Source organism: Culex pipiens, unplaced genomic scaffold (genome assembly GCF_016801865.2).
Source record: "Culex pipiens pallens isolate TS unplaced genomic scaffold, TS_CPP_V2 Cpp_Un0002, whole genome shotgun sequence".
NCBI lineage: Eukaryota > Metazoa > Arthropoda > Insecta > Diptera > Culicidae > Culex > Culex pipiens.
The window spans coordinates 620,790-636,221 of record NW_026292819.1 but is presented as its reverse complement, the minus strand read 5'-3'; the positions used below and the strand labels follow the sequence as shown (position 1 = coordinate 636,221).

The window sequence follows — 15,432 nt, the reverse complement described above, 5'->3', positions numbered from 1 at the left end:
AAACATTTGTGATAACATTGATTTTAAGCAGTTTAATAAATAATAAAAACAAAGCCAATCACAAACTATTTTGACTCAGCGACTGAACGACAAAGCGCAATCGGTCTCTCTGAACCATTCGCTGTACTACCCGAATGGAGTGAGAGCGAGAGCACAGAGAAAGTATTTAGGAGCGAACGGTGTGGAAGTGACAAACGGTAGGAAACGGTCAGGGCAGTTTTTCTTCGCGTTAGATTTGTGGTCGCGAGTGAATAAGTCTTTTTGGAGCAATCAGGACCATTGATTACACCCGAGAGTTTAAATGTCAATACACAAAAAATCAGTTACCGACTAAATTTGGTCATCAGCACAATTCCTGCCCATTTAGGGGTTGCCAATTTTTGGCAGCCAGATGTTCTGATCGACAGCCGACATGTTGGCTGCGGTGCCCCAATTGGTGCACACGTGTGCATCAACTGACAGCCAATTGCAGTGAACTGCTGGTGCAAAAATTCGTTCACCTTCGGGCAACATATCTTCGGTGCCCAGGAGACATGTCATCATCATGCTCGAGCTGAGCGGCCGCCTGGCCGCAAATAACAAGCTCGGGGATCTTGGTCCAAGCCATTCCGACCGGCCCCGATTCGAGTCAGTCAGTCAGCAGTGCAGGGGAGCAAGTCGTGCAGTTGCGGAGAAAAGTACTTGTTTTCGAATCATTTTGAATCGCGAATTTTTCGATGTTTTAAGTTGTATTTTTGTGTAAATTTGATAAGAAATGAAGATTCCCGATATCGATATCGATGACCTCTGTCGAAAACATAATCCAATAAGCTGATATTAGGTACACATCCCTTCAAAAGACCAAAACCGGCACCAACCCGACCCGACGGAGACATCAGACATTCTCTTAATTAGCATTTTCCGGTTCATCGTTCGGATGGTGCCCCCTCCCCTTTCCCGTGGTCGACCTCAGGGTACCTCGGAGACCATCCGAAACCTGGCCAAAAGAGAGCGTGCACCACGAGTGTGATGAATTAGTTTTGTTTTCGCGATGTTGGGACATCAACAACAGAGACGGGCCCCCTCTCTCAACTGGCCTGGCAGCAGTGGACAGTCGCTTTATGAAGATGAAATAATATTGCCGCTAAATTGTGTCACCATGGCACAACCGTGCTGCTGTTGTGGGACAAAACGCAAGCCAATAGTCGGGTAATGTGAGGTTAGGTTGACCATAACTCATAGAAATCGAGCAGTTCAACGAGTGCGTGAGAATTGGTGGAGGGAAACTTGATTTGGACATTGTTTCTGGCTTGTTTGGTTCATAGAAAAACTGAATAGTTTGATGACCAATTAAAAGATACTGTTTTTTCAGGAGAAAAAATCAACTTAAATTTGCTTTATTAGTTAAATTTTTTTCTGAAACCTTGGATGCGGGAATTTTGTGAAATAAAAGGTGACTTTCTTTAACGTTCTTAGATTTAACTTCGTTTAACTTTAACGAGGCATTCAAAATTAAACCAAAATATGTTTTTTAATTCTGTTGATTTTCTGCACACATAATAATGATTATTTAATTAACTTCATTCCTAACTCCCAAAATCGATTATCGTAGCCCTAAAATAGTTCAAAAGAGAATATGAGGCACAATGGGCTATATAATCTTAAAATAGTATTTTTCGATTCTTCACACAGATTTGACACCGAAAATAGCAATAAGCTCATCAACAATATTCTTCAAGGCTTGTAAAAGGAATTAAATTAGTCAAAATAATTTGAATTTGAACCTTTAAAAAATTGGGCCGTACCATTTTTTTTTTGAGATTATGTCCCTCAACTCTGATAAAAAAAACAAGCCATGGTAAAAACATTTTAATGATAAAAGAGTTTTAAAATGCATTTTACACATCCTCAGCTGTATTGCAATCATTAGTTTTCAAAGTATCGATGTAATGATGAACTTTTTTTTAAGTCGAAAAAAAAACGTTTGCCTTACTGTGCAACGGAATTTCACAAAAAAATATTTCTACAAGAATTGAACTTATGATTTAATCGATTAGTCTGTAACGCTAAAGCTTAATCGGACAAAATGATTATTTTTTTTACAAAATCTCTCAAATATTCAGTAGATTTTATGGTAATATTTGACAAATTATGCTTTTTGAAATGCTCAAATTTGTATTCCAGTATTACTTTAATGTGCACTCAGTTGTACAATGAATAGTTTACTTCATTTTGCTTAGAAAATCATTTATTTTTGGAATTAGTTTAAATGAGCATTGAAATATTTGAAATTGCTTTTTCAATTCTCAAAAACAAATTTAATACTTTTTTTTTGGAAATTCAATAAATTATATTTATAACAAAAATCATGCCATATTGAAACGGTTCTGAGCAGTTCTCTAGGATTTCGGTCATTCGATTTTTTTTGTATTTTTTAATCCGACTGAAACTTTTTTGGTGCCTTCGGTATGCCCAAAGAAGCCATTTTGCATCATTAGTTTGTCCATATAATTTTCCATACAAATTCGGCAGCTGTCCATACAAAAATGATGTATGAAAATTCAAAAATCTGTATCTTTTGAAGGAATTTTTTGATCGATTTGGTGTCTTCGGCAAAGTTGTAGGTATGGATACGGACTACACTGGAAAAAAATAATACACGGTAAAAAAAATTTGGTGATTTTTTTATTTAACTTTTTATCACTAAAACTTGATTTACAAAAAAACACTATTTTTAATTTTTTTTATTTTTTGATATGTTTTAGAAGGCATAAAATGCCAACTTTTCAGAAATTTCCAGGTTGTGCAAAAAATCACTGACCGAGTTATGATTTTTTTAATCAATACTGATTTTTTCAAAAAATCGAAATTTTGGTCGTAAAAATTTTTCAACTTCATTTTTCGATGTAAAATCAAATTTGCAATCAAAAAGTACTTTACTGAAATTTTGATAAAGTGCACCGTTTTCAAGTTATAGCCATATTTAAGTGACTTTTTTGAAAATAGTCGCAGTTTTTCATTTTTTTAAATTAGTGCACATGTTTGCCCAGTTTTGAAAAAAATATTTTTGAAAAGCTGAGAAAATTCTCTATATTTTGCTTATTTGGACTTTGTTGATACGACCTTTAGTTGCTGAGATATTGCAATGCAAAGGTTTAAAAACAGGAAAATTGATGTTTTCTAAGTTTCACCCAAACAACCCACCATTTTCTATCGTCAATATCTCAGCAACTAATGGTCCGATTTTCAATGTTAATATATGAAACATTTGTGAAATTTTCCGATCTCTTCGAAAAAAATATTTTTGGAATTTTCAAATCAAGACTAACATTTCACAAAGGCCAAACATTCAATATTACGCCCTTTTAAAATGTTTGTCTTGATTTGAAAATTCCAAAAATATTTTTTTCGAAAAGATCGGAAAATTTCACAATTGTTTCATATATTAACATTGAAAATCGGACCATTAGTTGCTGAGATATTGACGATAGAAAATGGTGGGTTGTTTGGGTGAAACTTAGAAAACATCAATTTTCCTGTTTTTAAACCTTTGCATTGCAATATCTCAGCAACTAAAGGTCGTATCAACAAAGTCCAAATAAGCAAAATATAGAGAATTTTCTCAGCTTTTCAAAAATATTTTTTTCAAAACTGGGCAAACATGTGCACTAATTTAAAAAAATGAAAAACTGCGACTATTTTCAAAAAAGTCACTTAAATATGGCTATAACTTGAAAACGGTGCACTTTATCAAAATTTCAGTAAAGTACTTTTTGATTGCAAATTTGATTTTACATCGAAAAATGAAGTTGAAAAATTTTTACGACCAAAATTTCGATTTTTTGAAAAAATCAGTATTGATTAAAAAATTCATAACTCGGTCAGTGATTTTTTGCACAACCTGGAAATTTCTGAAAAGTTGGCATTTTATGTCTTCTAAAACATATCAAAAAATAAAAAAAATTAAAAATAGTGTTTTTTTGTAAATCAAGTTTTAGTGATAAAAAGTTAAATAAAAAAATCACCAAATTTTTTTTTACCGTGTATTATTTTTTCCAGTGTAGTCCGTATCCATACCTACAACTTTGCCGAAGACACCAAATCGATCAAAAAATTCCTTCAAAAGATACAGATTTTTGAATTTTCATACATCATTTTTGTATGGACAGCTGCCGAATTTGTATGGAAAATTATATGGACAAACTAATGATGCAAAATGGCTTCTTTGGGCATACCGAAGGCACCAAAAAAGTTTCAGCCGGATTAAAAAATACAAAAATTAAAATTGAAGAAAAAAGACCGATTTCGTAGAGAATTGCTCTTCTTTCAAAAGACTGGAGTTTAAAAAGAACCGCGGTTCTTTTTTTGTGAGCCACGGTTCGTTCGCTCTTTTCAGTGAGCCGGCTCTTTGAGCGGTTCGCTCTTTTTTCGCCCACCTCTACCCTGCTTATTTTACATTAAAATAAGTGTAAAGAAATCATGTAAATCTATGTATGAGCAATTATCTACGAAATCGGCCGATTTTGACAAAAAAAAATGTGTTTTTTATTTGGCTCAAACTTTGTGACCAAAGAAGCTATTTTGTGTCATTTGTTCACCCATACAAGTCTCCATACAATGTCGGCTGCTGTCCATACAAAAATGGTACATAAATATTCCAAAATTTGTAACTTTTGGATAAATTTTCTGATCAGCTTTTGAATCATAGAGAAGTATGGACAAAGATTCTGCCGCCGAGTTATGATTTTTTTTTCAAATTGTGATCTTGGGGAAAATTCAAAATATTGCGCAAAAAAAATTTGACCTCATTATTTATGTAATATTTTCAGGAATGGGAAAACATGGACACTTTTAGAAAGTTAAAACATCTGAATTTATGGGACAAAATTTAACTTTGAAATGCTGTAATTTATTTAAAAATAAAAAAATAAATAAAAAAATAACACGGATTGAAGAAAATTGGATTTTGACTTTGACGAAGACACCAAATCAACCAAAAACATTTTTAAAAAGTTACAGATTTTCGAATATTTACGTACCATTTTTGTATGAACATCTGTCAAAATTATACGTAGGGTAGAGTAGTCATCAATGAGACACGGGGAACAATGATAAAATGGCTCTAACAAGTCGTAGTTTCAACCAATCAGGCTCATATTTGGGGGAAAGGTGTGTCTATTGGATACACGTCTGCCATTATAGTGGCTTTGGTTATGGACGCTCCCTTGAAAAGTTATTCATACATGTTTGGTTCTGGGGTGTAAAAGTAAATTATGGACAAAAATTACTTTTTCGCTCGTAGGCTGCCATTAACACCAAAACTAATATTTCTTCAAATTTCTTTCGACGTTCCATAGGGATTGAGTTGGGCTACAATGTCCTTTCATTGGGTTTGGCCAAAATTTAGAATATACCCAGTATCCAGGACTGTCTCATTGTTCCCCACTCATTTCAGCTCATGGGTAACAATGAGACACTTTGATTTTTCTTCATTAAACTTTTCAAAATCTATGTAAATCTTTCAAAACATGAATTAAAAGTGATTTTTGGCATATTTATAGAGTTTTAACTTCAATTAACCAAAAATACAAAGTTATTTGGTATAAATATACGAATTTTACAAAATTAAAATACTTTTTAGTATAACTTTTGTTACTTAAAGTTTCATGTTGGCAAAATTTCTCTAAAATGTTCAAGGCAAGTCACCTGCAATGGAACAATACAAAAACATGATGTTTTGCTAGAAAAATGTTGATTTTTGTAGAGTGTCTCATTGTTCCCCAGCTGTCTCATTGTTCCTGCCAAGTGCGTCTACAATGAGACAGTTGAATAACTCTGGCTGTAGATGTCGGATCGATCTCATATTTTGGTCAATGTTAGAACACATTAAAAGAAAGAAAATGCAACAAAAAGCTCATTAAAACATGCTGATGAAAAAATGAGAAAAATCTTTGAAAGTTGAAAACCAAAAGTGTCTCATTGATGACTACCCTACCCTAGACTTTTATAGGTAAACCAATGGAACGAAATAACTTCTTTGGTCATAGGTCAATTACAAAATCCATTTCCGGTTTTGGTAGAGAATTGCTCATATGGTTAACTTCAGGTACAAATAAAATTAAAATCAATAATTAAGACAAATAGGGCAAAATGGACCCCGCCCATTGTTCAAACTGATCAAATCAACACATCACTATGGGGTTTCAGGCGGCCATAAATCGAAAAACCGACATACTCTAATTATTTTTTTGGTATTTTTTTTCGAAAATAAACATTCTAACTAAGAAAAATCCGGAGTTTGAAAGTTGTAGGTTCAAAATTCACTGAATTGCAGACCTTCGAAGGCGAAAATGGTAAGAAAAAACATGTTTTTTGACAAAAAATGATTATTTTTCATAGTTGTACTGTGTAGCTGTTTATGTATTTTTTCCTGCATCATTATATATATTCAGAAAGGTAATTGATTCAACTTTTCAATAATATTTTACAAAACACACTTTTACAGGCAAAAAAAATAATAAAAATAAAAAAAGATGGATTTTTTTTTCAAAATTTAGTTTTTTTCAACTTTGTTAATGGTGCATTTGTGCGATCTGAAAATTTTGCAGCTTAAAATTTGAACCATGTCCTAACTTGTCTCCAAATTTCAAAGTGCACTTATGTGCACTTTTTGAGTTATGCCATTTTGAACATTTTGATTCATGCAAGGAAATTAATGATTTCGCGTATACGCTTGGTTAAAATCACATTATTTACCTGCGGAGGCAGAAATGACGTACCTGCTATGTATGTTTAGAAATTGATTTGATATTCATGACTTTGTTGGTACCCTAAGTACGTTTAATAAAATTAGAAATTCCTATTCTAAGTATTTTACAGAAACGATTCGTCGAATATTCGTATCAGTTCGTTGTTGTGTTCTTTTGAAAGTATGGATAATAATACCGTAGTGTCCCTGTACGATATAACGAAGCACTATTCTGAAAACGTGAGAACTGCTTTCGAGTATATTTGTAAGAATTACAACATTGCAGAACCATCACATGATCAACTCAGGGAAAAACCACAGAGAAAAAACTACGCATGCTGTTCTGTAGCTTCAAAACGAAATATACAAAAGCCCATAGAAGAAGTTCATATTTTAAGTAATCTAACGACAATCGGTTACATAGTGATTTTGATTTAGAAGAATTTATCGTGGAAAACGTGAATTTTGCAAGTGGATCAACCAAAAACGTGGACGAGAATCCATACAATGTTCCATAAAATAAACCGTCTAAAATTCTAAAACACCGCAAAAATCAAATTTTAATTGGAGGGGGAGGGGGGGGGGGGTCTTCAAAGAGAGGTGGATTTTAACTCAAGAAAAAGGGGAGGGAGATTGAACGTAAATCAGAAACTTTAACATAGCATAAACCGCCATTCCGTGCATCAAATAGACAGAGCACGAATATTAAAATTCACCACTTTAATGCATGTGGCCTCAAATATATGAAAAAATCGAAAATTAAACTTTTTTTTTGAAAAATATCAAAATTCATTTGTTTTCATTATACTAAGTACAAACAACACAAAAAAGTCCTAAAAAAGCAAAAAAATATTTTTGGCCGCTCGCTTATATGGAAATACCCCATAGTGCACATGTCTCAGCAAATTCATAGGAAATTTTCTGATTGGGAAGCGTAAAAGATGGTCAAGTTGGACCATGAATAGAAAAAAAAAATGAAGATTCAATTTCGGAAGATTGCATATAGCCTCTTTTATGATGTAATTTTACCTCAATTTAGACTGGAACAGTGACATTACACCAGTTAAACCTCTACTGTGCAATATTTTTTTTGATTTTTTATTTTTCCCGTGATAAGGACGTCATTTTGGGCAACTTAGGTTCTACGAAAAACTTTACATTTCTTGTTTTATGTTTTTCTTGTTTCATTTAATTATTTGAATCTGCATTTATCTTGTTTAGCTTATGTTTGTTTTTGATAGTATTTGGCTTATTCTACCACCTCCTGTTATTGCATTTTGCCTATCTAATTTTTTCATGTTTTTAGTGACTTTTCAATTTTTTGCTTGTTTTTCACATTTTCTGCTATAAAGTGGGACCATTAGTCTGGAACACTAGAATAATTACTGCATACTTCTTTTTGCTTCAAATATAGGAAATGTTAGTAAAAGCACAGCCAAAGTTGACCTCCAAAAAATTACATTTTTAAAAACATTGCACAGTGGTCCAGATCGCAAAATTAAGTGGAAAACGGATTTTCCGAAAAATGGTGAAGTTTTGAAGCTTTGGTGTCTTCAGAAGAGTTGTTGCAAATAGAAAGGGGCAACTTTTGGTTTGGTTGAAAATTAGGGTGGTTTACTATTAGGGTGATTTTGAAAATCTAACTTTTCAGAAATATTTTCGGGAATTTTTTTGTCTTTTAGAAAGTTGTTGAGCTTGCCAATTCAAGCAACTTTGTCCAAGACACCAAAATTTTATCTCGTAATCTACGCCTTCTACGACCAAATTAATAGAAAGCATCTAAGCAAACCTTCAAAAATCAGTTTTTTGAATGTGGCAATTCAGGGTTAGGTTTTGGAGAAACGGGATGTTCGGGGCACTTTTAGAGCTCTAAAAAACAAACAATTTTATTTTTGACAGGTCAATTTGGAAATAAGGGTCAAAAGTTACAGCCATTTTAAGGTACAAAAGATGCAAATTTAAAATTTAAATATCTCGAGGGGCGTTTTTCTTAAAACTCGAGATTTCTTCATTTGAAAAAGGATAATTTTCAAGGGAAAACCTGATGGGACCACCCTAACGAATTTCAAAAATTGTCCAAATATATGTTTTTCCATGTAATTTTGCCCGCTGAATCTGAATCTGCCCTCAGAATTGACCCAAAGTGTCGCAAAATCGATTTTTGGTCATATTTTGGGTTTTCATGTGAAATTATCATTTGAACACAAAATATGACCAAAAATCGATTTTGCAACACTTTGGGTCTATTCTGAGGGCAGATTCAGATTCAGCGGGTAAAATTACATGGCAAAACATATATTTGGACAATTTTTAAAATTCGTTAGGGTGGTCCCATAAGGTTTTCCCTTGAATATTAGCCTTTTTCAAATTCACAAAAATATTTCTGAAAAGTTAGATTTCCAAATCACCCTAATAGTGAACCACCCTAATTTTCAACAAAACCAAAAATTGTCCCTTTCCATTTGCAACAACTCTTCTGAAGATAGCAAAGCTCCAAAACTTCACCATTTTCAGAAAATCCGTTTTCCACTTAATTTTGCAATCTGGACGCAAAGTCGCATTATACAAGTAAAACTTCCAACCCATCAATTTTCTAATTTTTTCAATGCTTTCTAAGAACAAAACTGGTTAAAAAATTGATTTTTGATGAATTTTTAAATAGAAGCTCGTCTAAAGGCGGGGTTGGGTTGTAGAGGGTTAAGTGGTAAAATTGCACATTTTCAGAGGTAAAATTACACATTTTCAGAGGTTAAGTTACACATTTTCTCTGACATGAAAGATGTACCCCTTTCCAGATGTAAGTTTACCATGATTTTGTTTACTGTGTAGGCAACAAATTTGTGCTTGCAAGCATATTTCTGTCGTTTACGGATTTCAATTAGATTATATTTTGGTGGGTTAAAATTTGGTAAGGTTCCTTAGTTCTATTTACAGTATCTTCATCCAAGAGTCCTGATTTTCACTCAAAATCTGCCATCGATTAGCCCGATTTTAAGGAGGGCGATTAATGAATCCGTTACCCTACCTGTTGGTGATCACAATGAAATCTTCTAGTAAGCCATCTAAAGATTATCCAATAACGTGACCAAATGACTATGCGTAATAATTCCAAACCCGTAACCCGTTGCATCATTCCACGAAACCAAATTCCAAAACATCGCTAAAATGTTCCCCCACAAACACAAACAAGTGAAACTAATCAGGATCATATTCACCTCGAACCCTGCCCCGCCCTCCCAAGTCAATGTTCCGGTACATTCTCCGGGGCACCGGTTCGGATGCCGGCAAAATCACACCGCCGGAAGTCCGTGAACGCAGAGAAATGCATTCCGGTTTCAAATAATTAACAATCATTATGACGCAACAGCAGTGGCGACCGCTCGGACGACGGGCTAATCAACCGTAGCCGGTAGTTTCGGTGCCCGCCGCCGTCACGCCACTTGACTTGCATTCTAGTTAGAGCGCGCTTACCAAATCGGATGCATTTCGCAGTCGCTGCAATCGGATACCCGGGCCCGAGTGCGCGTGCAAATACAGAGGCACGGTGGGTTTTATGGTAAAAATAACTTAATTCATTTGAAACAATTTCAAATAAAAAAAATCAAGTTCTTTGTCATATTGATCATGTGTAACATAACCACCTGCACATTTATTTTTAAATTGAATTTAAATTTAAATGAATCAACTCCAAAACACTGTGAAATCGCATCCAACCAGTTCACAGCTATAGTGGCGGCTGGTGGGGGTGTTTGTGTACATCATCGCATAGCGAGACATCTCCGTTTGTTGGATGCTGCCGCTGCCTCAATGATTTGTTCTAATAATAAACTTATTTACGTTTCGCCGGAATCCAATACCCCCCACCACATGTCCCCTCTAGGCTAGGCAGAGCGGTGATCCAATTTGCGCTCCAAGTTTGCCCCGGTTGGGCCCGCTGGTGGACAATTCAAATCAATTTAGAGCGATTTTAGGGGAGGAGAAATTGACTCGAGTGCAACGTGCCCTCCACGGTATGCCATTTCGATGGGCATCTATTTGAGGACCAAATTGGCGGATGTAATACAATCAATAAATCCTGTTCATTTTTTAAAGTACTGACTAAAAAAACATGCTTGACGGATGTTCCGGGTTGCCGGAACCGGTGGCCACTTTGGACAAATTACCTCACCAGGAATTCATAGTCACAGTTAATGCCCATAAATGCAACTGGAAGTAACCCGCTAGATGTTACCGTTTGGAAGATAAAGGCCCTAAAAGTTGAGAATTAACGACGTTAATCAATGTGCTCCGTTCACGTTAGTTTTAACGTTTAACGGACGCGTTATCGTTAATTAACGTTTAACAGCACTGCTTCGAACAATCGAATCACAAAAAAAAACTATTTTTTCTCAGTGTCTTGTTTTGGAAAGTTGATCCCCAAAAATCCTCAAAGAGATTTGAAAAATTAAAATACAAGATGGCGGCCCAAATGAAATATTGAGAATTGCATTTGGTATTGTAACAGGTAATCAACCACTCAAATTAGACTAAAGTAGAGTCGTGAAACTCGAATTTAAATGAAATAAAATTTGCAAGACTAACATTTCAAATGGGCGTTATATTCAATGTTTAATCCTTTTGAAATTTTTACTTCGATTCCAAAATTTTTAAAATATTTTGTCGAAAAGATCATAAAATTAAACAAATGTTTCATTATTTAACGTTGAAAATTTGGACCATGAAATATTGGCATGAGCAAATGTGGGAATGTTTGGTTGAGACTTAAAAAAAAAACTATTTGCATGTTTCTTTTCATTTGTTCGCTGTAGTTTTGCTCACGTTTGCTCATATATTTTATGAGCGAAAATGCTCGTCGCTCGTGCTCATGTTTTGCTTATTGAGCAAAATAAGTGGTATTTTTACCTGTTATGGGCATACGATAATGACTTTTTATTAGATTTTTTTGAGGCTGTATCTTGTGAAAATTGGAGGTTGGAATAGACTTATCTTAAGGTGGTAGATGGTGTCTTCCCCTTTTGGGTCAGTGACTGACAATGATTGTTTTGAATTCAGAGTCCAGAGATAGTAAATCGAAATGAAAAAAATAATCACTATATATGTAAAATGCTTTTACAAACAACACAAAGAAAACCATTATTTGATTGAAACATTCTGAATCAAGATTTGATTGTTTTTTTTTTAAATGATGCCTTTCAGAGCTATGAATGAGAGCAATTCCAGCCCAAAACATGATTTTTTTAGGTACTTTTTACTCGACCTTCTCCGATTTCAATGAAACTTTATAGACATGTTATTCTACGCTTATATAAGCCATTTTTGTGTATATGGAGCCAGTTACACTCGATAATGACATTTGAGAAGGGCGTAAGTGTTTTAAATATTTTTGTATTTCGTAATTTAAATATTGCTGTATCTCAAAGCCGTTGCATCGTATCAAAAAGTGGTCAAAGACAAACTTGTAGGAAATTTGACGGGCTTTTCGAAAAAAATACACTGAAAGAAAAAAACACTCCACTTGTATGAGATTTTTTGATTTTTAAGTTAAAAAATCAAATTTGAGGGAGAAAAATTTTTGCGTTCAAAATTTTTGTGAAAATAGCCTAAGATGTTACTAAAAAAACTCACGAAAAATGCAGGATGGAGCAACGCACCTAAAAAAAAAAACAAAAATCATTTACTGAAACTGTTTTTTTTTTCAAAAGAGCTCTAAACATCAAAATTTTCAAAAACCGAACACGAGAGTCGATTCTTCAGACAATTTTACATAAATGTCTCGATATTGACCATTGTCCTAAGTCCAATCCTTGTGAAGTTACAACGATTTTAAAAATAACAATGTTGAAAAAATAGGTTTTTTGATGGTTTTTCGCAATTTCTATATGACAGACTTGATTTTTCAGTCTCGAAAATATTTTTATCGGAAAGCTCGTCAAATTTCCCATAAGTTTGCCTTTGACCACATTTCAATTGGATGTATGGGCTTACAGATATAAGCTAATTTACTATCCAGGTTACTATACTACACTGAAAAAATATTATGTTTTCAGTTATGAGCAATGTAATAAGCTTATATCTGTAAGCCCATACATCCAATTGAAATGTGGTCAAAGGCAAACTTATGGGAAATTTGACGAGCTTTCCGATAAAAATATTTTCGAAACTGAAAAATCAAGTCTGTCATATAGAAAATGCCAATAACCATCAAAAAACCTATTTTTTCAACATTTTTATTTTTAAAACCGCTGTAACTTCACAAGGATTGGACTTAGGACAATGGTCAATATGGAGACTTTTATGTAAAATTGTCTGGAAAATCGACTCTCGTGTTCGGATTTTGAAAATTTTGATGTTTAGAGCTCTTTTGAAAAAAAACAGTTTCAGTAAATGATTTTTGTATTTTTTTAAGTGCGTTGCTCCATCCTGCATTTTTCGTGAGTCTTTTTGTTACATCTCAGGCTATTTTCACAAAAATTTTGAACGAAAAAAAATCGTGGGCTCACCTTCAAATTTAACTTTTAAACTTAAAAATAAAAAAATCTCGTAAAATTGGAGTGTTTTTTTCTTTCAGTGTATTTTTTTCGGAAAGCCCGTCAAATTTCCTACAAGTTTACGAAATACAAAAATATTTAAAACACTTACGCCCTTCTCAAATGTCATTATCGTGTGTAACTGGCTCCATATATATGGCTTATATAATTGTAGGATAACATGTCTACAAAGTTTCATTGGAATCGGAGAGGGTCGGGTACAACCGATTCCCTATTTGACATAGAATTGCTCATGAATATATTTTTTATAAATTTGGTATGGGAGTTTGCATTGGACTCAGAGTTAAGACGTCTAAGTAAGATTTTCAAGCAACATAAAAATGTTTTTTGGTAATATATTACGTCATGTTTTGCTATTGTTGTACAATCAGAAATGTTTTAATTATAAAAATATTGATTGTCTTCCTTTTTCAGCTTATTTAAGACCAATAAATGCCATTTACTGAAATGTCGGTTTTAATTTAAAAACTACTAACAGTCTTTTGATTCTCAAACTCAGAAAAAAATGTGATAAGCTGACAACATTAAATGAATACAAGCCCCCTTTCGGTGATGAAATTATCTCAAGTACTTGAAATGAGCTTCAAATTTGGCAATCCATTTTTTCCTGAGCTAGGATCTTCAACCATACAACAAAATTCTATCTACTTTGCAGATGAGCGCTCATTGAGCGCGAGCGCATGCGATGAGCATGAGCGAGCACGAGCTACCTGTCAAGTCCTCATGCTCATCAATATGCGAGCACAGCTTCGGGCTCGCTCGCTCATTCGCAACCCTGACCAGAGGTCCAATCTTTAATGTCGCTTAGGCACTTGAGTTGTAAATTTTCTGAACTTTTCGTTTTTTTCAGGAATCATTGACAACATTCAAAAAAGAGTGTTATTTATAAAAAATCTGACAAGTATTCTGAACTGAATATAATAAAAATACGGAAATTTCTATTTCTATATATTTAAAAACCAAATTTATTCAAGAAATCATAAGGCTGGTACAAATTTGAATTAAAGTTTTTGTCCCCCCTCCCTTCAAAATCACGGGGCATACAAATATTTTTTTCAAAAAAGTTCAAATTTTCAATGAAAATTTTAATTGCAAACAACCGAAATCAATTTAAAATGCATTCTTCTGCGTTCAGAATCTTGCCTTCCTCACTGAGGTAAGGCTTTAATCCTGCTCTGAGTATGAACTTTTTGTTAAAAGCTCGGACACCCACCTTCATGTATACGTATCGACTCAGAATTGAAAACTGAACAAATATCTGTGTGTGTGTGTGTGTGTGTGTGTGTGTGTGTGTGTGTGTGTGTGTGTGTGTGTGTGTGTGTGTGTGTGTGAGTGTGTGTGACCAAAATTCTTGCCAAGTTTTCTAAGCACTGGCTGAACCGATTTTGATCAACCCAGCCTCATTCGACTGGGTTTATGGTTCCATACTGCGCTATTGAATTGTTTGAAGTTTCGATAAGTAGTTTAAAAGTTATGTATAAAAATGTGTATTCGCAAATATTGTAATGTTAGAAAAGTGGCCCAAAAACAGCTCAAGTCCCAGTTTGTTCTACATCGTTAGTTAGATAATCAAAATATCTTTCCAACGAGTCCAAAACACTAAAGATCTGGCAACCCTGCCTCAAGTTATGACCACTTAAGTGAAATTTATGTACTTTTTTGAAGCCGAATCTAATTTTTTGAATTTAAACTATGCTCGGAACCGTCATCGTTGTTTGGGTAATCGAGAAACTTTTCCAGTCATTCTGAGAGATTGAAAATTTGAGAGGATATATTTGTAAGAAGTGAGGAAGTTGCCAACCACATAGGTGGATTAAGTTAGTTTTTAAGTGTGTTTGAGTTTATTTAAAAATCCTTCGAATTTTAATGATTTTGCGATGAACAAAACCGCAAAAAGTTTTTTCGTCAAATCTTAGATTTTTGAATACATTGCATATCAATTGTACGGGTGTGTAACGCATTTCTTCATGTTTCAAAAGTTGCGGTTCTCTGTCCATAAAATATATGATTTTTTTTAATACGGATATCGAGAAATATTTGTTTTTGAGAAAAAAGAGTTAGTCTTTAAATGTGCAAAGAATAATATTTCGTGTACATTTTTTTCTGAATAATCCTCATTAAAACCTACAATTTTGCCCAAGACACCAAATCGATCAG

General features: G+C 33.9%; 2 protein-coding genes across 2 annotated transcripts in view; both read right to left on the bottom strand.

Annotated features, from left to right (window-relative positions):
- Positions 1-10,055, bottom strand: part of LOC120417432 (uncharacterized) — a 38,711-nt gene extending 28,656 nt beyond the window's left edge. The window contains exon 1 of the mRNA XM_039579473.1: positions 9,984-10,055. Coding sequence (XP_039435407.1) covers positions 9,984-10,055 — 72 coding nt within the window. The remainder of the gene's footprint in view (positions 1-9,983) is intronic.
- The window catches only part of LOC120417430 (extracellular serine/threonine protein CG31145-like), a 121,535-nt gene that overhangs the window by 82,639 nt on the left and 23,464 nt on the right, over positions 1-15,432 (bottom strand). The gene's annotated exons all lie outside the window — the stretch shown is intronic.